The sequence below is a fragment of the Telopea speciosissima genome, chromosome 10 (assembly GCF_018873765.1).
Source record: "Telopea speciosissima isolate NSW1024214 ecotype Mountain lineage chromosome 10, Tspe_v1, whole genome shotgun sequence".
NCBI classification, from domain to species: Eukaryota; Viridiplantae; Streptophyta; class Magnoliopsida; order Proteales; family Proteaceae; genus Telopea; species Telopea speciosissima.
This window is the reverse complement of record NC_057925.1, coordinates 56,215,425-56,236,684: the sequence shown is the minus strand read 5'-3', so window position 1 is coordinate 56,236,684 and position 21,260 is coordinate 56,215,425. Positions and strand designations below refer to the sequence as shown.

The following is a 21,260-nucleotide window of genomic DNA, read 5'->3' as shown; positions in this document are numbered from 1 at the left end:
TGACCACCATAGAGTCAGCAGGAGCATAACACATTAAAACTTTGTTTCTTACAACCCAAATGAAATAACAAGTGATAATAAAAACTGAAAATAACCAAACTAGAGAACCCCTATCCTGAGGAAGAGAGCCATGCAGAGAGATAACTAGATCGATGAAAGAGGGAGCAGAGAAATGCTTAGTTCTTAGTCCCAGAGGACCAGAAGCCCACACGTGCTTAGTCCAATCAAAAAATAAGAAAATGTGCCAAATGGACTCAATACAAGAGCCACAGAGAACACAGTGAGACTCGATAGCCATCCATTTCAAAAGAATGCCTCGAGTGGGAATCCCTGCATGTAAAACACGCCAAAAAAAGAATTTAAATCTTGGATGAATTTGCAATTTTCAAAAAAAATTCCACCATTTGGGAGCAGCAAAGATGGCAGAATTGGAGGTGGTTAAAAAACTAGCAGCCTTCTTGGTGGAGAATCTACCAGTTTTAGTCAAAAAGCACCTCCAAGTATCTTTAGTATGAGAAATATGTATTCCAAGAATATCATTGATATTGTTTGTGGAAAAACATGCCGCCAACTTGGGATGATCCCACATATTACCATTTACTAGGAAATTTGAAACCAAATGCAAATTGGGCGTGGGATGAATCACCAAGGGAAAAGACGTACCTTGTCTATCTGGGATCCAAGGGTCATACCAGCAAGAAGTTGAAGAACCATTACCAATTTTGCGGAAAGAGATGTTCTTAAGGTCAGGTATAATATGTGCTATACTATTCCAAGTCCAAGAGTTTCTTTTCCGGGCAACCTTGGGATCAAACAAGGACGGGGTAGGGAAATATTTGGCCTTTAAAACCTGAGCCCAAATCGAAGTTGGCTCAGATAATAAGCACCAACCCAATTTGAGGATGAGTGCCTTGTTCTGAGTTGCCGACTTCCTAAGCCAAGGCCAATGACAGACAATGGTTTGCAAATCCTATCCCAGCTAACAAGGTGGCAGTGCTTTCTATGGCTAAGGTCATTGTTCCAAAAGCGGAGGGAAATAGTATCTAAGTCATGACAAGTCTTAATGGGAAACAAGAAATGACTCATTTGGTAGGCCGGGGTGGCAGCCAAGACTGATTGGATTAAGACCCGTCGCCCGGAAAAGCAAAGAAGATTGGCCTTCCAAGAAGCAAGTTTGGATCTTGCCCTATCCACTAGAGGTAGAATGTCTTTGTATTTAGACCTAGAATGGCATAATCTAGTACCTAGGTATGAGGTGTTTGTAGGCATCTCCTTCATTTGGAGGAGACACAAAGGGTCCATCTAGTCTGAGGATCTACCCTTTTACTAAAGAAGATGTTGCTCTTGGAGTAGTTAATTTCCTGACTAGTGAGGTCAGAGAAGAGTTCAAAGACCGATTTAACAGTGGAAAAGTCGTAGCCCGGCAAAAAATAAATGTATCATCAGCAAAAAATAAATGAGAAATTTCCGGGGCCGTTCTAGCAATTTTAATCCCTTTGAACAAACCAATGTCCCTGTAGGCATCCAGAAGTCTAGAAAAAACTTCCATGGTAGGGAGGAACAAGTAAGGACTCAAAGGGCAGCCCTGACGCAGCCCTCGCTGGGGTTCAAAATAACCAAAAGAACTGCCATTAATTTTAAAGGAGAACGATGTAGTAGAAATAAGAGTAGAAACAAGAGAAATCCATTTTTGATTAAATCCCAAAAACTGAAAAAGGTTAGAGAGCAAGGACCATTCAACCCTATCATAAGCTTTTGACATATCAATCTTGATGGCAGCAAACCCGGTTTTACCTCGGTGTTTTTTCATGTGGTGAAAGATTTCCTGGACAATGGCAATGTTATCCCAAATTTGACGACCAGCCACAAAAGCCGATTGGAAAGGGGAACTGAAAGAAGGCCAAAAAGCTTTAGGCGATTAACCAGCAATTTCGCCACAATTTTATAACTCATATTGCAAAGGCTAATAGGTCTGAAGTTAGCCACGGAGGTTGCACCCTCCTTCTTAGGGATCATACAAAGTAGGGTATGGTTACAACCAGGGGGAAGGGTGGTGGAAAGGGAAAATTTTTGGACAAAGTGACAGACATCATTGCGAATAATATCCCAACAATGATGAAAATAACACGCCTGAAAACCGTCAGGCCTAGGGGCCTTAAAGGCCCCAATTAAAAATGCACATTTCTTAATCGTTGCAAAATCAAGGGTTAAGGTCAGGGCATCAGCTGCATCAGCCTTAATAGTGGGGGTGAACAGGCATTCAATAAAACTAGCATCAAGTGGGTTAGAGGAACAGAAGATATAGGTTAGTCTGGGATCCTCAATCTTATTCCCATCAGAATCCAAAAAAAAGGTTAAAGTTCGTTTCCTAAGGTGGCATTTAGATAATGCATGGAAAAATTTGGTATTCCTGTCCTCTCCGTTAATGAAGTCATGTCTAGATTTTTGTAACCAAAAAGATTTCTCAGCCGTAGAAATCCAGTGAAGTTTTGTTGTCAGGCTGTGTAAAGATGATGAAATATCAGTGTGGTTGTCAGTGGTGGATAGTAAGTCCTTAGTTTGGAGGAACTATTCCAGATACATGGATTTCATGGTCGAAATGTGGCCAAAAATAGATTTGTTCCATTGTGACAGGAATCTAGAGAAGGCGCTAAGCTTACATGGAAGGGGGTCAAGACTCAACTGCGCCCACGACACAGTAGGAATAAAAAGCAGGGTGGAAAGACCAAGCAAACTGGAAGTGAAACAGTTTTTTAAAAGAGAGTTTGTTAGGGTTAGTATCAAGATAGATGGGGTTGTGGTCCAATCCTACCGATGGTAGTTTAGATAAAGAGGAAAGAGGAAACAATGAAGACCAACTATGGGATAAGAGCGCTCGGTCGAGGCATTTCAGGATGAGTTTAGGGGGTTTTTGCTTATTGGACCAAGAATAACGTGAACCAAGAGGGGGCAATGGGCTCCAGCTGGTTATCCGAGATAAGTCTCTGGAGGGCTTGTGAGGATGGGTGGGTAGAGAAAGGCAATCCTTCGAATTTATCAAGGGGTGAGATCAGCTTATTAAAATCGCCCATAAGAACAAAAGCCCTATTAATAGAAAAAAGGAAGGAGGAGAGTTCTTCCCAAACTGCAACTCGTACAGCCGCCTGAGGTGGGGGCATACAGTAAGATAACACAAATCTGTGGTCCAAGGTCCAAATCCATAGTGAGCGCAATGAAGTATGTGTGAGTGAGAAGAACATCAACTTTAGTGTTAACATGAGTCAGAACCAGTAAACCACATTGCCTTCCCCGAAGACTAATGAAAGCCTATTGAGGAGCCGGGGTGCCATGCTCCATCCAATTGGGCCGTGGAAACTGTGCAAGTGGAGTGGTAAAGGACTCCGGGGGTAGCCATTGAAGCTCCTCCGCCATAGAGAACAGAGAGGTCATAGGAGAAGTGTAAGGTCCACCGAGTACCAAAAGAACAGTGGAGTCGAAAGTCAGAGGGTTATCGGAGTTGCCGTAGTGACAATAGGTTTACGTTGCCAATAGTGAGCTTGACGCGGGCCGTGAAAGGAGGTAACCCCAACGAAGAAGTTTGAAGAATGATCTCACGCACATCACCAATGTCAGATAAGGCCTGGCGAAGATGGTTACTGTCAAAACACTCTTGCGGAATTTCTAGGACATGTACCCAAACCTGAATCAAATCCCTCTCAAACACATAGTAAGGATCATCCACCGAGTGGTCAACGAGGTGGAGCAGACATTTATCAAACCACCACGGAGAGGAGGCCATGATCCCCGCTTTCTGTGAAGGTAGGCGGCATTCAACTGAGAAACTCCCTTTGTCAAAGCACTTAACCAATATGGCTCCACAAGGTTCCCACAGTGTCCCCCAAGAAACCACAGAACTCTTCCTTCTTAGGTTTAGGAAAACCCACCACGTAGCCATGGAAGGATCGAGCACTAAGGCCCTCCCCAAAAAGAGAAAGGGAAAGTCCCCGGCGAGCTTTCGATTCCCATATGGAAAAGTGAGGGGCGCGGTCATCCACAAACCAGAAAGAGGGACGAGATTGCTGGTTCCGTTAACGAGGCCCAGATCGAGAAACCGAACTCATAGAATGAGACATACTAGGATCCACCATGTGAGAAAAAAGGAACAAGGAAAAAGAAAGGGAGGAGAAACAGGTTAGTAACAAAAGCCAGAAGCAAAAACGCCCAAATACAGGACGAAAACAGAAGCAAGGCGGGAGAGTGTCGTCACACAAACCGTGACGGCAAAGCACACAAAGTACGCTCAACGTAGTCAGAGCGAAGAACAGGAAACAATGACGTCACTGAGAGTGACGAAAACGACGAAACCAAACCAGCACAAGTCCGCAGCAACTACTGGAGCAAAAAGAAGATGAAAAGGAGAAACACTGAAAAAGAGAAAGCAGGGAAGGACAAGACATAAGTGGGACGAGAGTAAGAAAGGGAAAGACCCACGAGTACCACGCGATCACCGCTAGAGTTCCTCACCAATTTAAGTAAGCAAAAGAAGGGTGTGAGAAACGAGGAGGGTGTGGCCAATCAGATTACAGGATGTGAATAGAGAAGCTAAAAGGAGAAGATAGGAAGAAAATAGAGGGAAAACAAAAGGCTCATAACACGAGGAGGGAGAGGGGAAGAATAAGATCTTAAGTTTAACTTAAATTTATATCATGGGAAATGGGCCAGCATGAGTTTCATTTCAACTTATTTGTAATGAATCGGTCATGTTCAAATGGTTAGAATATTTAATTTTAGGGTAAATTATACAGTCATCTCCTAATTTTCAAATGAAATTCAGATCACCTTTTGATTTTTTGAAAAAACTCAAATCACCCTTTGCAGAGTAATGGTGTTAGTCTGGGTTAGTTATTGGTGTGAAATGATTATTTTACCCTTAAACTAAAACATTAGAATTAAATTTATAATACTACCCTTCATGTTCAACATTGGTCAAGGGTAATTTAGGGATTTAAATTTATTTAACTATCTGACATCATTGCTTAACAGCATAAAATTAATAGTAGGGATTAATTTGTCATATTGAGGCCTAAATCAAAGGGTGATTTGAATTTTTTCCAAAAACTAGGGGGCGATCTAAGTTTTATTTGAAAATAAGGGGTGATATGTAATTTACCCTTAATTTTAACTGAAAAAGACAAAAAAGAGGTGGCAAAAGGGTACACCTCCATGGAGTGACTGTTTAAAACCCATTTATATTTAAACAGGCTCATAGCCTAGTTCTGCATCGTTTAAGGCTCGATTATATCCCGAATCCGGACCGAGCTTGATCGGTTGACACCTCTATCCAACGGTGTCGAGCTCAAGAAGAAAGAAAAAAAACAACCTGACTCAATCGACCTCGAACCATTAGATGTTGCATCTACCAGTTGTCAACCTCTCAATCCCAAACTGCACGAACTTGGTGATCAAGGAATTGAGAAGAATTTTAATCAATAAGAAGTTATAATCTTTTTTTAACTGTCCCTTGTTTTATTCTTCAAAGTTATTTAATGCCTGTGAAAAAGGATATTTTAAAAAGTTGAAAGTTATTTAATGCATTATTTAAGAAACAATAGGATTTTATTTATTCTCATTGGAAAAAAAATATGTTATACTTTAAAGGGAAAAATAAAAAGAGTAAATTACTCTAACCTCCCTTGGCCTTTTTGACAAATATACGAACCTCCCTTACATTTCTGACAGTTACTCGCGTACCTCCTGAACCTAACGGTGTTAGTAAAGACCTGTTGTGCCTAAAATGCCCTTACAGAATTTTTTTTTTAGGGGGGGTGGTTTGTTCAAAATCAGCGGTCAACTGAAAAACCCTTAAACAAAAGGAAAATGACAAGGTTGCCCCCATTTTCTTCCTCAAGCCACCGCAAAATAGAAATTCGTGAGGGTTTTTAGGGATCATTATCACCTACAATTCTAACACCCTCCAATTCCCTACAAGAAAACGGGCCCAAAGTGAGTTAGGGTCAGACCATAGACGCCAAGCCACCTTGGATAAGAGCGCCCTATTTTGTAGAATAGGGTCCTTGAGACCTAACCCACCTTTTTCCTTTGAGCGACAGAGACGCGACCAAGAAATCCAATGGATTTTGTTCTCATCCCCTTTTTGTCCCCAAAGACAATTAGTCATGGCCCGTCTCAGATCATCATGATGTGAGGTAGGAAGAGAGAAATGAGCTGCCGCGAAACTCAAGAGGGAGCACCCTATAGATTTGAGGAGCACAACCCGACCTTCATGTGATAAGAGCTGATTTTTCCAGCCTTTGATGCGGTTGCAGGATTTAGTACTTAGCTCCTTAAACACTTCCTTTTTGGACACCCCTATCTCCGAAGGCAATCCCAAGTACGTGGAGGGCCCCTCACCATATCGAACCTTCACGATGCATGAAAACCATCTCCTAAAGCGCACTGGAGTATTCGGGCTGAAGGTAAGGCTGGATTTCTGAAGATTGATCGCTTGTCCACTTGCTTTACAATAAATATCCAAGCAGTCCTTGAGGGAAGTAATGTGGTGCAGCTTCAATTCAGAAAATAGGAGGCAATCATCTGCAAATAGTAAATGAGATATGGCTGGGACTCGATTCTTAATCCGAATTCCTTGGATGAGCCTTTCTTCTTCTGCTGTAGAGATGATAGTACTAAGGACCTGAGAGCAAAGAATGAAAATGAAGGGGGAGAGAGGGTCTCCTTGATGAATCCCCCTCGAAGGAACAAAAGAACCTCTTTCTGAACCATTAACAAGCAAAGAATAAGAAACCGAGGAAATACATTTCATAATTAATTCCACCCAAGCATTACAAAATCCCATTTCAAGAAGGGTAGCTTTGATAAACGGCCACTCCATCCTATCATAGGCTTTTTTCATGTCAAGTTTGAGTGCCAAAAATTTCCTCTTACTCTTCTTTTGATGTTTAATATAATGGAAAAGTTCATGGGCAATAAATATATTATCTGAAATCAATCTTTCAAGAACAAAGGCAGACTGGTAAAGGGAAATGATACCTTGGAGTTCCAATTTGAGTCTGTTTGCCATCACCTTTGAGATAATCCTCATCGCCACCCCACATAAACTAATGGGCCTATAATGTTCAGCCAATTCCGGGTTTGAATTCTTAGGGATGAGACAAATAAAAGTCTTGTTGAGCTCTTTGAGAGGGCTGCCATCTATCATCCAAATTCTGATTTCCTTCACGCTACAGTGGGCCATTGCCCCTCCTGGGCATTGCGAAGAATTATTATTGGAAGGAAGGTGTTACAAAATGGCTTACTTTGGCAAGTTGGAACTGGAGCTGATATAAAGATCTGGGAAGATAATTGGATTCCCTCCTCCCCCACGTTGAAAACCCGTTATCCCAAGCCGGTGAACTGCAATTTAAGCAAAGTGTCAGAGCTCATTGATCCCATTAATAGGGTTTGGAAGGAGGAATTACTGAGAGAGTTCTTTCACCCTCCGGATATAGCGGCCATCAAGAAAATTCATCTCAACATATTCCCGAGGAATGACAAGCAGGTGTGGGGAGGTGCAAGAAATGGGCAGTTTTCTGTGAAAACTGCCTACCACACTCAGGTCAATCAACGAGACCATCTTGCGGCTGGCCAGGCTTCATCGTCTAACAGAAAGGAGTGGGAAGCAATTCCTCCCACGGTGTGGAAGCGTATTTGGCAATGTAGGACATGGCCGAAGATTAAAAACTTTCTGTGGAGGTGTTGCGCTGAAGGAGTAGCGTCAGGGGCAGGGCTGGCAAAGAGAAATATTTCTATTGATCCAAGTTGCAGAAGATGTGGATATGAAAAGGAATCTATTAACCATGTTTTACTGGAGTGCCCCTTTGCGAGAGCCACTTGGTTTGGGAGCGACCTCAATTTCATCACCCCGACTGATGATACTTCGCCATCTATAGTTCTATTTTTGCAGAACTGGGAGAACTTTAAGTTTCCTTCCAAACAAAGAAGCAGAGAAGTTCTATCTTTAGCCTCTTTTATATGCTGGTTCTTGTGGTTGGCTAGAAACGACCTATACTTTAATGGTAAAGAGTGGAGTCCAGTGGATGTTTTTTTCAAATCTCAGAAGGCCTGGCAGGAATTGGAAGAGATCGTTATGGATTTGAGAGTGATATTCGGTTGGAGGAAGATCAGACAATTTTGCTTCAGGCGTGGCAAAAACCCCTCCACCAAGTCATCAAGTTGAACTGTGATGCTGCGACATTGGCGAATACCAACTTGGGTGGAATCGGCTTCGTTGCAAGGAATTATTTGGGTGATCCTGTAGCTGCAATCTCTGATAGAATGGAGTTCTCCAGTGTAAACTTGGGCGAAGCAGCTGCTATTCGGCTGGGTTTACTTTGGGCTGTGGAGCAGGAAGTCTCTGAGATTATTATAGAGTCAGACAACGACATGGTCATCAGGTTGCTCAATGGTAATTCTCACAGTACCCCCCTGGAGCTAGATGGAGTTCTCCATGATATTAGGACTATGGCTGACAATCTCAACTCTTGTATTTTTGCTTGCATTCCTAGGGTGATTAACACTGTTGCTCACACCCTAGCCAGGAGAGCCCTGTCCTTAACAAGTAGGACAGTTTGGCAGTCTTCCACTCCTTGGCTCTTGGATTTATGTAACCAAGATGCCTTGTGCTCAACTTGTCCCCCTTTGCAATAAAATTTTTTTCTACCAAATAAAAAATCCCTACAATCCCTCACATGGGAGTGAAATGACCACTTACCCATTGCCTTGGGAAGTGTGTCCAAGCAGTGAGTAAGTGGTCATTTCAACTCCCATTTGAGGGTGTCAAAATTGTACGAGATAAAAATTCTTTAGACTAAACTTCAATCGCTGCCATCGGCTTTTCCAAACCTCCACCAGCCACCATAATACTCGACGAAATGAAAAAATATTGTCAATGTCTTTTTCAATAGGCCAGAACAAGTCCTGAGATCTCTCACCGGTCAAACGAAATGAGGAACCCTGAAGAATAAAATCGATTTCAGATATTCGATGAAACATCCATTAATGATGTTCAAAACCTAACCCTCCATAATTCCGTTGATGGTCACATCAGTGAATCCAATTCCATCACAATATCCAAAAGCATCATTGGAACAGGGGATGGTTGCATCTCAATTGGTTAAGGGGCAACTTGTGCAGATTGGACGGAAAGAATCAGAGAGAAGCTGGCCGGGAAGTTTGTAGATTGGATGGAACAATTATTCCAAAATTCAATGGTGTTAAATATAAAAATTTTTGATCGTTTTTGTTTATAAAAATATGAAAATTCCGTCAATCTATGATTTTCTTGAAGACCCCCACCACCACACCCACAGGATTTCCCTTCTCAAGATTAATAATATATTAATTTTTTTTAGGAGAAAGTTTTCCTCCAACCATAGAGGACAGTTCATATATCCTACAGTTTTAATATGTTCCAAAAATACCCTCTCGATGCCTTCTCCCGCCTATCCCACACCCACGGCAAATGAATTCTCATTTAGCATGGAGGGAGGGAAACTTGGTCCTTTTCTTTATATCTAAAGATTGGAAAATGAGAGCATTATTTGTCTAATGATGTCCATTAATTTAGCATTTTCATTTGTTGACAGATTATGAGTTTAACTCTTTTTGGGGTACATCTATTTTAAAAAAAAAAAAAAAAAAAAGGTAAAATAATGTTGCCTAGTCGAGTGGCTTCTGCACAAAACACAGGACTATGCATAATTAGCACTCTGCTCCTATGAAATTAAAAAAAAAAACATCTCATCTATGTTGATGCCCCTACGCATACTCTCATTGGTCCCCATGCTGGTGCATGAGCTACACGACCAGGCAATCTGTTGCCTAAAAAAAATCAATAGACTTCATGTGTTTGCCTAAAGACAGGTTGCCAACTTTACAAGCAAAACCCATTGTTTGTTTAAAGGGGAATGGATTTGTGCGCCAGTGGGATGGTCATCAATGATTCATAAATAGGGGGAGGGTACTTGTAATACCCAGTCCCAAGAAAAGTATTTAATTTTAGTATCAGACTTAAATGGGTTCGTTTTGATGGATTCCGGTTCGAATAATTAGCTCAACAGAAGAGATTTGACAATAAAGGTAAATGTGAATTTTCATCATTTACAAGTATTAAATAAGTTAAAATAATCCTATGTGATTGTGGATCCCATTGGTGTTCCACACCAAAGTAGAAAGAATAGAAATTGCATTGTCTCGGATGAAGTATTGACTTCACGTGGATTTTAGATGACCTTCGAGTTAGAATTTGGAAAAATCTAAAACATAAAAATATAGGTAATCAAGTTAGCTTTTAAGATAAAAAAGAATCAAATTATTCCAAGGTGTATCCGCCAAGTTACGATCAAAATAGTGAGCAGAGGTGAGGCAGAGTAGGTGAACCAGTCCAACCGGTTCAGAAATGTTAGCCCCAATAGCCAATCGACTCAAGCCAATTAGGAATCGTTCCAATTGGTTTTGATATCCGATCGCACTTTTTTTGACTAGTGATCGACCTATTGGACAACAACTTAGGTTGGTACTTCAACCGGTCAGACCGGTTGGACGTATTGGTCGACCAGTTGTTACAAAATTAGCACTTTAACTGTGATTTTTAGTTCATTTCTAGTCTTTTCTGAGCCAAAAAAGAAAGGGAAGAGAGAGAGAGAAAAGGATGAGCCTGCCACTAAGGTGCCCATCATGTGTCATCCTCTCTTCTCTCCCTTTGAAAAAGACCCCCTTTCCCTCCTTTGTCCAACCTTTTGATTGATGCCACTATTTACCGAAAGCCATTGGCATACCCAATCCTCTCCCTTGGTAGTTAAAAGGAAAAAACCATAGTTAAAAAACCAGGTTTTTTTTACTCGACTCGTTTTTTAGAAAACCTGGTGACTCGGCCTGGTCAGATAGAGTCATATTTTTTTTAAAATATAATAAATAGTTGTCCCACCCACAAACTTAAAGCAAATGCATCAATCAAAACAAGCAAAACTGTACCTTAACTTTCCAAATTGATACGTTTCATTGTGCTTATGAACTTTGAAAGATGCAAAGTCACAATGGAAAGTTGAAGGGTTGTGGAGAAAGGAGTCAACGGACTGAGGAGTATTTGTGAGGTGGATCTTTATCTCCTACGATTCCCTGTCCGGTACAATTCCTATAATTCCTCTCATAGGGGGTGGAAATGGCCACCCTACCCCTTGCCTGAACACTCTGCTCGGGTGGGGTCCAACCCCCTCCCCCCTCCCCTCTCTTATAAGAGGCACTAGGGAACTGTACCGGGTAGGGAATTGCTGGAGATATTTTTCCGTTGTTAGGTCTTCGCTATTTTACATGTATATTTAAGGTTTAATTTTACATTTATTAGATGTTATTTAGTACATTTACTGATGTATTCACTCAATACTCATCTACTTAAGTGGTCATTTATGTATTTTTAAAATTGACAAAACTCACCTAGTTAATAGTGGCTCGAGTAAAAAAAATCAGGTCTTACTTGACTCGGATTATTCATCATCGAGTCACGTCATTTTTCACCCTGACCAAGTCTACGTGTCTTTTGACCAGATTTCCCAAAATTTTGACTTGACTCGGGTGAATTGGCTGAGTCAAAACCTGATTTTCCAACTATAGAAAAAAATTTTAGAAAGAATTTTTATTAATATAAAAAGTAATAAATTATTCTTAATATTAATAGAGGGTTTTGCTAGCGTGAACCCATATGGCATGGAATTTTCATAAATCTAGGGATTTCAAAAATAAATTTTTATTTTTTGGTAGAAAGGGATTTAAAAAATCAATCAAATCATAAATGAGCCCACAGAAAAACTCAAATTGAATCGATTCCCTCATCGAAACCCGTAGAAATCAGAAAAAAAAAAAAAAAAAAAAAAAACCAATAAAATTGATTTTTTACATTATTTTATTATCATATATCAAAAAATCAAAATAAATTGATAACAAACAAATTGAAAAGAACACATTAAGAAAATTGAAACCGATCTCACATTTGGATCGGTACATACATAAGACCAATTGAAATTGACTAAAACCGGCTGAATCGGCGACTGTGGACAATTCACTCTCATTCTCTCTCTCATGTGGCCCTGCATAAAAACCTTCCCTCCAAAAAAATTACTTTTTAAGAGATTTTTTTTTTTTATATTTAACTTTTGGAAACAAACCAAACAAAATGAGGTAATTACCAGTACTAGGGTGTCCTGTGCGCATCGTGTGGCTGGGCACCACCCATGTGTGCAAGGTGGGGCCCACTGTGCACACATGGGTGTTGTCCAGCCACACGATGCGCCTAGGACCCCCCCCAGTACTAGGGGCGATAAATTTCCGTAATTAGATATCACATCCTAGAGTGGATGAAATTTTGCTGCTACTATTCGGTTCACAGCCAAAGAAACAAAATATTTAAATGTTTAGGAAATAATATAGAATATGGGATTTGAATTTTTGTGTGTATCCTATTGATATAATAGGCAATATATATAATGCAAGGGTCAATCACCCAACAAAGATGGAAAGATCCTAATCTATTCCTATGATTATGATACAGAATCAATTATCCTAATCATGAGATAGCTATGAAGATTCATATGGTAAGACTCCCCCTCAAGTTGGAGCGTGCAGATTACAAACGCCCAACTTGGAGCTAAGTTGTTGGAACGGTTCTCGGCCAAGTGATTTAGTGAAGAGATCGGCCAATTGGTCAGAACTGGGAACTTTAGTAGGATGAATAAGGCCTTGTTGAAATTTTTCACAAACCACATGGCAGTTTATTTCAATATGCTTGGTGCGTTCATGAAAAACAGGATTGGAAGCTATGTGAATGGCCGCCTGATTATCACAATATAGAGGTGTGGGGGATGTTGGAGATATCCCCAAGTCAGTCAACAAAGTAGTCAACCAAGATATCTCACAAGTTGCAATGGGCATGGCTCGATATTCTGCTTCGACAGAGGAACAAGACACAGTAGTCTGTTTTTTCTTTTTCCACGAAATGGGACTAGAGCCAAGGAGGATGCAATAGCCAGTCATTGATCGTCTAGTCATAGGGCACGTGGCCCAATCGGAATCACAGTATCCATAAAGCTGGAGTGAAGTAGCTGAAGAAAAAAATATGCCTTGCCCGTGCGTAGCCTTTAAATAATGAAGCAATCGATGCACGACATCCAAATGCGGTTGGTGAGGTCGGTGCATAAATTGACTCAGAATGTTTACCGTATGGGCAATCTCAGGGCGAGTGATAGAGATAGATTAAGCGACCAATGAGCCAGCGATAAATTGATGGATCCGGTAAAAAATCCCCATTCGAATCCGTAAGGTGCAAATTCTGTTCCATGGGCATGTCCGCAAGTTTACTACCCATGAGACCACAATCTATCAAAATGTCTAAAACATATTTTCGTTGAGAAAGATATATCCCCTTAGAAGATCGTGCAACCTCAATGCCCAAAAACTATTTCAAAGGGCCAGGTCTTTGATGTGGAAATTTTAAGATAAGAAATCTTTGACAGAGCTGATCAATGTAGCAAAGGTGCCAGTGATGGTGATATCATCCACATGAAGCACTATATAAACGCATTCGCTGTCCCTCCGTAATATGAACAAGGAATGGTCGGCCTGAGATCGACAGAATCCAAATTGTAGAAGAGCGCCGGGGAATTTAGAAAACCACTAGCGCGATGCATGTTTTAAACCATATAAGGACTTGGTAAGTTTGCAAACAATGTTCTCCCCCTTGCGACGATAACCGGGGGGAGGTGTCATGTAGACATCTTCTTCAAGATCCCCATGTAAGAATGCATTGTGTACATCCATTTGGTGCAATAACCAACCATGGACAAAAGCCATAGCAATAAGAGTGCGGACGGTCACTAGCTTGACAACTGGAGCTAAATTATCATGATAATCAATGCCCTCCACTTGGTTGTATCCCTTGGTGACTAGACGAGCTTTATAACACTCTATGGAACCATCAGAGCGTCGCTTGATCTTGAACACCCATTTAAACCCAATTGGTTTTTTTTCCCTTTAGGCAAAGGAACTAGAGACCATGTATTATTCTCAGATAAGGCTGCAATTTCAGCCTACATTGCATCACGCCATTGTGGGTATTTCATGGCCTCGGCAAAGGTTGCAGGTTCACTTGTGCTAGCAAGGAAGGAAAGAAAAGCAACGGGTTTTGGAGAAAAATAGGGATACTGTAAATAGCTGCGTAAAGGATGAGAAGTACCTTGGACCAATGCCGAAGAGGGTAATTGAGAAGGGGTAAACGAAACGTGGTAATCGTCGAGATGCTTGGGTGGAACCCGATTGCGTTGGGGACGAGTAGAAGGTAAAGAAGGAATGGAAGATGGTGGTAAAGTAGGGGAAGCATCCAAAGAAGATTGGGTAGATGGTGGTGGGTTAGAAGGAAGTGGAGGGGGGTACTGAGAATTTCTAAATCATCGATCCTCATCAACCTCAGTAGTCACAATGGGGCGCACCAGGGGTGTAGGTGAAGAGGCGGTTTGAAATGGAAATATAGACTCATGGAAGATAACATCACGGGATACCAGATTTTCTTTGATTCCAAATCATAAATTTGATAGCTCTTTTGCCCAAATAGGTAGCCAAGAAAAACCCCGGGCGAGGCCCGTTTATCAAACTTATGTTGGGTTGCAGTGTTGCAAGCAAAACGTAGACAACCAAACACCTGTAAATGAGAAAAATTGGATTTCGTACCAAACAACAACTCATGGGGCGTTTTGCCATGCAACACAGGAGTGGGTAGGCGATTGATAAGGTGGGTAGCAGTGAGCACACAGTCTCCCCAAAATTGTAATGGTAAATAGGCTTGGAAATGGAGCGCCCGGGCAACAATAAGGAGGTGCCTATGCTTACGTTCCACCACCCCATTCTGTTGTGGGGTTAAAATGCAACTTAATTGATGGATAACCCCTAATGTTTGAAAAAATAGGTTAATGGGATGATTTAAGAATTCAGTACCTTGGTTGGAACGAATAATTTTTATGATAAAGCCAAATTGTTTTTGAATCATAGCAAAAAAGGCTTGAACCAAAGTTGGAACTTCAGTTTTTGTTTGCATAAGATAAAGCCAAGTGCTGCGAGAAAAGTCATCGACAATAGTTAAAAAATATCGTGCCCCAGATAAAGAGGGCGTACGATACGGTCCCCAAACATCGAGATGAACCATATCAAAACATACAGTAGTTAAAATGGAACTAGTTGGAAAAGGTAAACGATTCTGCTTAGCAAGAGGACAGCTAACACAAGGACAATGTTTATTAAAAAAAATGTCTAGATCCAAAAGTTTTAAAGAAGGGAGAACAGAGGAACCCAGGTGGCCTAGGCGACAATGCCATAAATCGGATGAGGCTCCAGAGGCTGCAGCAATCAACCATTGGTGAACGTCCAAGTAGTAAAGATCATCATGTTGTTTACCCATCTCAAAAATCCACTTTGATCGAGGGTCTTGAAATACATAAGAAGTAGAGGAAAAAGTAACCTCACAAGAAATGGTAGAAGTAAGTTTGGGAATGGAAAGTAAATTGAACCGAAAAGTGGGAACGTATAGAATATTTTCAAGTGTTAAAGTGGGAGATAAAATAACAGTACCAATATGAAAAACAGGTGTTTGAGTACCATTACGTAAGGTAATAGGTAATGGAGAAATGGGATTAGAAACACTTGAAAATAATGATAAATTAGAGGATATATGATCTGTTGCGCCAGAATCAATTATCCAAGGAGAAGAACCAAAAGATGATGCTAGACAAATGTTACCTGCAAGATTTGTGAGAGGATGGGTATTACCAACAGGGAGTAGAGCCAATAGCTGTTCGATCTGGGCAGCAGACAAGGTTGGTGTAGAAGAGGTGGAGGTCACGACTATCAAAGATTGAGTACGCGGAGTAGCAAGACAACAGGGTGTTGAGGTGCTTTTAGGAGTAGAGCGGCCATTACAATTGTCAGGGTACCCGTGTTTCTTAAAGCAGCACACCTCGGAATGACCATCCTTGCCACAAAAATCACAATGGTAAGCAGGCTTATTGGAACATGCAATGGAACCTTTAGAATGACCTCCAGCCATAGCGACGTGATCGACTTGAGAAGATGGAAGGGAATAGATCGACCGCTGACGTTCTTCCTGCAATAGAAGAGAATATGCCTTTGCAATGGTAGGCAATGGATCCATAAGTAATATTTGGCTGCGAACAACGGAGTAAGATTCATGTAAACCTTGCAGAATATCCATTAAGGAGTCAGACTCGACATAGCCTTGGAGAGTGGCAGCAGTACCACAAGTGCAAGTGGGCATGGCCCTATATGATGAAAGCTCGTCACGAAGTCTCTTCAGTTTAGTATAATATGCAGAAATGGAGTCAAGACCCTAACTCAAAGTGGAGATGGACCTGTGGATTTCAAAAATCTGTGGTGCATTCTTCTGGGAAAAACGGTCATGGAGATCGAGCCAGGCATCACGAGCCGAGTCGATCCAAAGTATGCTGTGAGCAATATTAGGAACAATGGAATGAACATCCAAGATCTCACCATGCTATTGCAGCGGGTCCAGTGCGGGAGATCAGGAGAATCAGAAGCTGGTTTGGTCAAAGAACCATCAAGGAACTACAATTTATTCTTAGCCTCCAGCGCCATGACCATGGCACGATGCCAAGTCGGGAAATTGTCACCATTAAGGACAAGGGTGACGAGGGCAGTGCATGGCTGGTCAGAGGCATGTAAGAAGTATGGGGAATGAGCAGGTATTGCTATGGTGGTGGTGGCAAGTATGGCCGTGGAGGTTGAAGATGAATCATCTCCAGGCATGATGAAGAGAAAAAAGAAAACCCAAAATCGGTTAGGCTAATACCATGTTAAGGAAATAACATAGAATATGGGATTTGAATTTTTGTGTGTATCTTATTGATATAATAGGCAATATGTATACGAAGAATGCAAGGATCAATCACCCAACAAAGATGGAAAGATCCTAATCTATTCCTATGATAATGATATAGAATCAATTATCCTAGTCATGAGATTGCTATGAAGACTCATATGGTAAGATTAAAAGATATTTTGAAAGGAAAAAACGAACGCTAATTGGTGTTGTGCCTGACCATGTACATGCCTTACCAAGGAGGTGTGCGTGAATGTTTTCACGTTGGGAAGTAGGGATGTAAATGGATAATTGAAAATCCAAATTCAATCCGCATATGTATCCATTTAGGAACTTCTATATTCGTTTAGAGATATATGTTAAAAAATCCGAATACTCCAATAAAAATCCATTTGAAAAAAAAAAATCTGAATACTTAATAATAAAAAATTAAGTAAATAATGATCTTGAGAGTTTTTGAAGATTCAACAGGTTCTAAAATATGAGGAAAAAAGAATAATGATTTAAGAGATATAGATTGACAGTGAATTGTATCCGCTAGGGAGAGGAACATCCGGGTTACACAAGGTAGAAACGAATGGTTGAAAACCTGAATTCGATCTGCATCCGAATCTGTTCAGAGGTATCTGTATTCAGCCAGAAAATATTTGAATCCGAGCACATCCGATCTATAACCAAGCCAAATCCAATCCATTTAAAAGCCTACGCTGGGCTGTGTTTGGGTACTGATACACACCAAAACACAACACTGAATTAACGTTCTTTTTTCATTTTTGAAAATACTAAAACCTACGAAAATATTTGTGAATCAAAAGGGGAGGGAATTATTCCATTTCTTTGAAAGCAAAAAAAATTTTCAGAGGCAAAAGCTTCAGACCCAGGTGGAAAAGATATGGTAATATTGTCTTAAATAAAATTTTGACCGAGAAAATTTAAGTGCACTAGTCATTAATGTTTGACCGTGCCGGTTATGGTAAGAGGTCAGATAATATCTACAGTCTATTATTGACTCCAAAATTGACTGAATCCTCCTATCAATCGTACCCTTTGCAAGAACCGCTCCATATTTCCATGCAATTCTATTGTTATCCTTAGGAAAACTGAGCTTGTCGTGCAGGACCAAATCTCTGCACGGCTGAAATCTTGCCCGACCATTGGGGATAACTTCCATGAACTTCCATGATCCAATGGATTGGTGGTGGGGTCTCAAAAAGGAAAAAATCCTATTCGTACCTAAAAAATGATCCAAACAACAACTATTCCAATTCGTGTCTCCCTTGCTCTCTCTTCTTCTTCTTCTTAGTGTAAAGAAAAACAAGAAATATTGCTAATCTCTTATTGAGAGTCCAAAATGCCGGCTGCAATGGTGGTAACTGGCGGGGCAGACGCCGAAGGGAAGACGACAGTTTATGTGATTATAAGTGCAATAATGGCTGCTTTTGGAGGCTTAATGTTTGGTTATGACAATGGAATTGCAGGTAATCGATTCTTAATCAAGAATCTAAAACGTTGATTTATTATTATATTAAATCCTAATCGTTTATTTATTTTAGTCCTTTTAACTGGTTAAATCGGTGAAATCCGGTAGCCAAACTCTAATTATCAATGACGGCGGCCGCTGGAACCCTTTTTTGTCTGTGCGAGCTTCCAGCCGCTCCAGACTACCAGCTTCCCCTTGCTTCAATGATTTTGCCGATCATTTTTAGCATCGATAGTTTTTTCTTCTCCGGCGGAGTCACCGGAAACAATGCACGAACCAACCCCGGTACCACCACCATAGCCGCAATGGCTTGGTCGTGGGTGGGAGGTGCCGGAAAAAAAAAAAGAAGAGAGAAGATGGGTTTCAGGGCATTCTTTGAGTTGGGTACAAGAGGAAAAATGGTTTTTAGATTTTCTTGCGCAGGGAGGTCGATCGGACTCGATCTCTTCTTCACGGTGTCTTCTGGAATGGTCGAGCGGTGGCAAGACGGACCCGAACGGTCTCCTCTACTGGAGCAGAGCAGAAGCGGCGACCCCGGAGAAATTCTAGAGATATTGATCCGAATTCTTTAGGCTAATTTAGCCTGAAAACTCAGTTTAGTTAGTACCAATTTTGAATTTCGATGATTAATTCGATTCAGATTTTTTTTCTGTACTAAACCCAATTTCTTTCTGGGCGCAGGTAACAGGGTAGCTCTGTTGCAACCACCACTCTCTCAATTTTTTTTAATAAAAAAAAGTAAAAATTAACCGTCGTAGTAGTAGTAACTGATTAGTTAAATGTATAATACAGGAGGAGTAACGTCCATGGATGACTTCTTGGAGAAATTCTTTCATGACGTATACGAAAAAAAACTGAAAGCACATGAGAACAACTACTGCAAATACGACAATCAATTCCTGCAGTTGTTCACGTCGTCCTTGTACATTTCCGCCCTCGTCTTCAGCTTTGTGGCGTCCTTTCTCTGTAAAAAATTTGGTCGACGCCTCACCATGCGCTTAGCTGCTGTCTTCTTTCTCGTAGGTGCTCTTCTAGACGGTTTCGCCGTCAACCTCCCAATGCTCGTCATTGGTCGTATCTTCCTCGGTGCTGGTGTAGGTTCCGCCAATCAGGTATTATTTCCTTAGGTAAAAAAACTCACCACTCTTGTTAGGGACTACCTAATTGGGTAGAACTCATCCTTAATAATTTATTTATTATCACTTGCAGTCTGTTCCACTGTTCATATCGGAAATCGCTCCGGCCAATATCCGAGGGGCGTTGAACATTCTGTTTCAACTGTGCGTGACTATAGGAATCCTGGTAGCGAATTTAGTGAGCTACTTCGTGTCCAAGGTCCATCCTCATGGATGGAGGATAGCTGTAGGCCTTGCAGGGGTGCCTGCAGTCATTCTTCTCCTGGGCTCCTTGGTCATCACTGAGACCCCAACCAGTCTTGTCGAACGTGAGAAGTTCGAAGAAGGGAGAACTACACTCATGAAGATCAGAGATACAGCAAATGTCGACTCGGAATTCGATCAGATCGTTCATGCCTGCGAGTTGGCTAGACAAGTGAAGGACCCATATGGGAAACTCATGAAGCGTCCCAGCCGTCCTCCATTGGTGATTTCCGTCTTCATTCAAATCTTTCAGCAATTCACAGGAATTAACGCAATCATGTTCTACGCACCTGTACTTTTCCAAACCATGGGTTTTAAGAGCGATGCTTCATTGCTATCAGCCGTCATCACTGGTTTAGTTAATGTGTTTAGCACTTTGGTTTCTATCTATGCCGTTGATAGGGCTGGAAGAAGGGTTTTGCTCCTTCAAGGAGCCATTCAGATGTTCATCTCCCAGGTACTTAACTTACTTATCTGGTCACAAATTCTTAGTTTTTCCAAATTTTGGAATGAAATTTTTTAACAAATTTTGAATGTGATTGGGTGCAGAGTATTATTGGGATTCTTCTAGTGAAGGATTTAAAGCCCACAGGATCTTTAGGGCATAAAGAAGCCATTATTATAGTGTTGCTGGTGTGTTTGTTCGTGATGAGCTTTGCCTGGTCATGGGGACCCTTGGGTTGGTTGATTCCTAGTGAGACCTTCCCTCTTGAGACAAGAACAGCAGGGTTTGCTTGTGGTGTGAGCTCTAACATGTTTTGCACATTCATCATAGCTCAGTCATTCCTGTCAATGCTGTGCGCCATGCAAGCCGGTATCTTCTTCTTCTTTGCTGCTTGGATCTTGGTCATGGGCCTTTTCGGTTTCTTCTTGATTCCTGAGACCAAGGGCCTGCCGGTGGATGGTATGATCGACAGAGTGTGGAAGAAACACTGGTACTGGAAGAGATATATGCAAGATGAAGATCCAGATGAGGATCAGAAACAGAGCAAGCTAGAGATGGCACCATCTTCATCGAGATCTTAGATTTTAAGGGATGGTATTGGATATTCATGGATCCAAATGCGGATAAAATCCACATTCGTTTAGGGGCGTCTGTATCCATTTAGATATATCCGGAGAAAAAAATGTTTGAATAATCCGGAAAAAAAATTATCCGAATGAATATCCAATTAATAAATAAATAAATAAATTGTGAATAATTTTTTCGATCATAGAATATTTGGATCTGATCACATCTGATTCGTATGAGATCTGTACCTGATCCGTTTAAATCTGTAAAGATCACATGGTTGATGATGATGATGCGGCACCATTGTCATCATAATCACACAGTTTCCCTTGCAAGGCACCCATGTGCATGGATCAGGATCCTCTGCTGTTGTGATTTCGGATGTCATTTAAAATGATCTGCATAATTTATTTATTTATATATTTTTTTTAAGGGTGCAACAGAAGTGAATAAGAAGGG

The 21,260-nt window shown here is 41.0% G+C and overlaps 1 protein-coding gene across 1 annotated transcript; it reads left to right on the top strand.

The window, feature by feature from the left end:
- Window positions 1-18,281: 18,281 nt before the first annotated feature.
- Window positions 18,282-20,815, top strand: LOC122643773 (sugar transport protein 8-like). Its single transcript, XM_043837355.1, has 4 exons — window positions 18,282-18,408; window positions 19,203-19,522; window positions 19,620-20,246; window positions 20,339-20,815. Exons 1-4 carry the CDS (start codon window positions 18,282-18,284, stop codon window positions 20,813-20,815), a joined length of 1,551 nt encoding a protein of 516 aa, XP_043693290.1.
- Window positions 20,816-21,260: the final 445 nt, after the last annotated feature.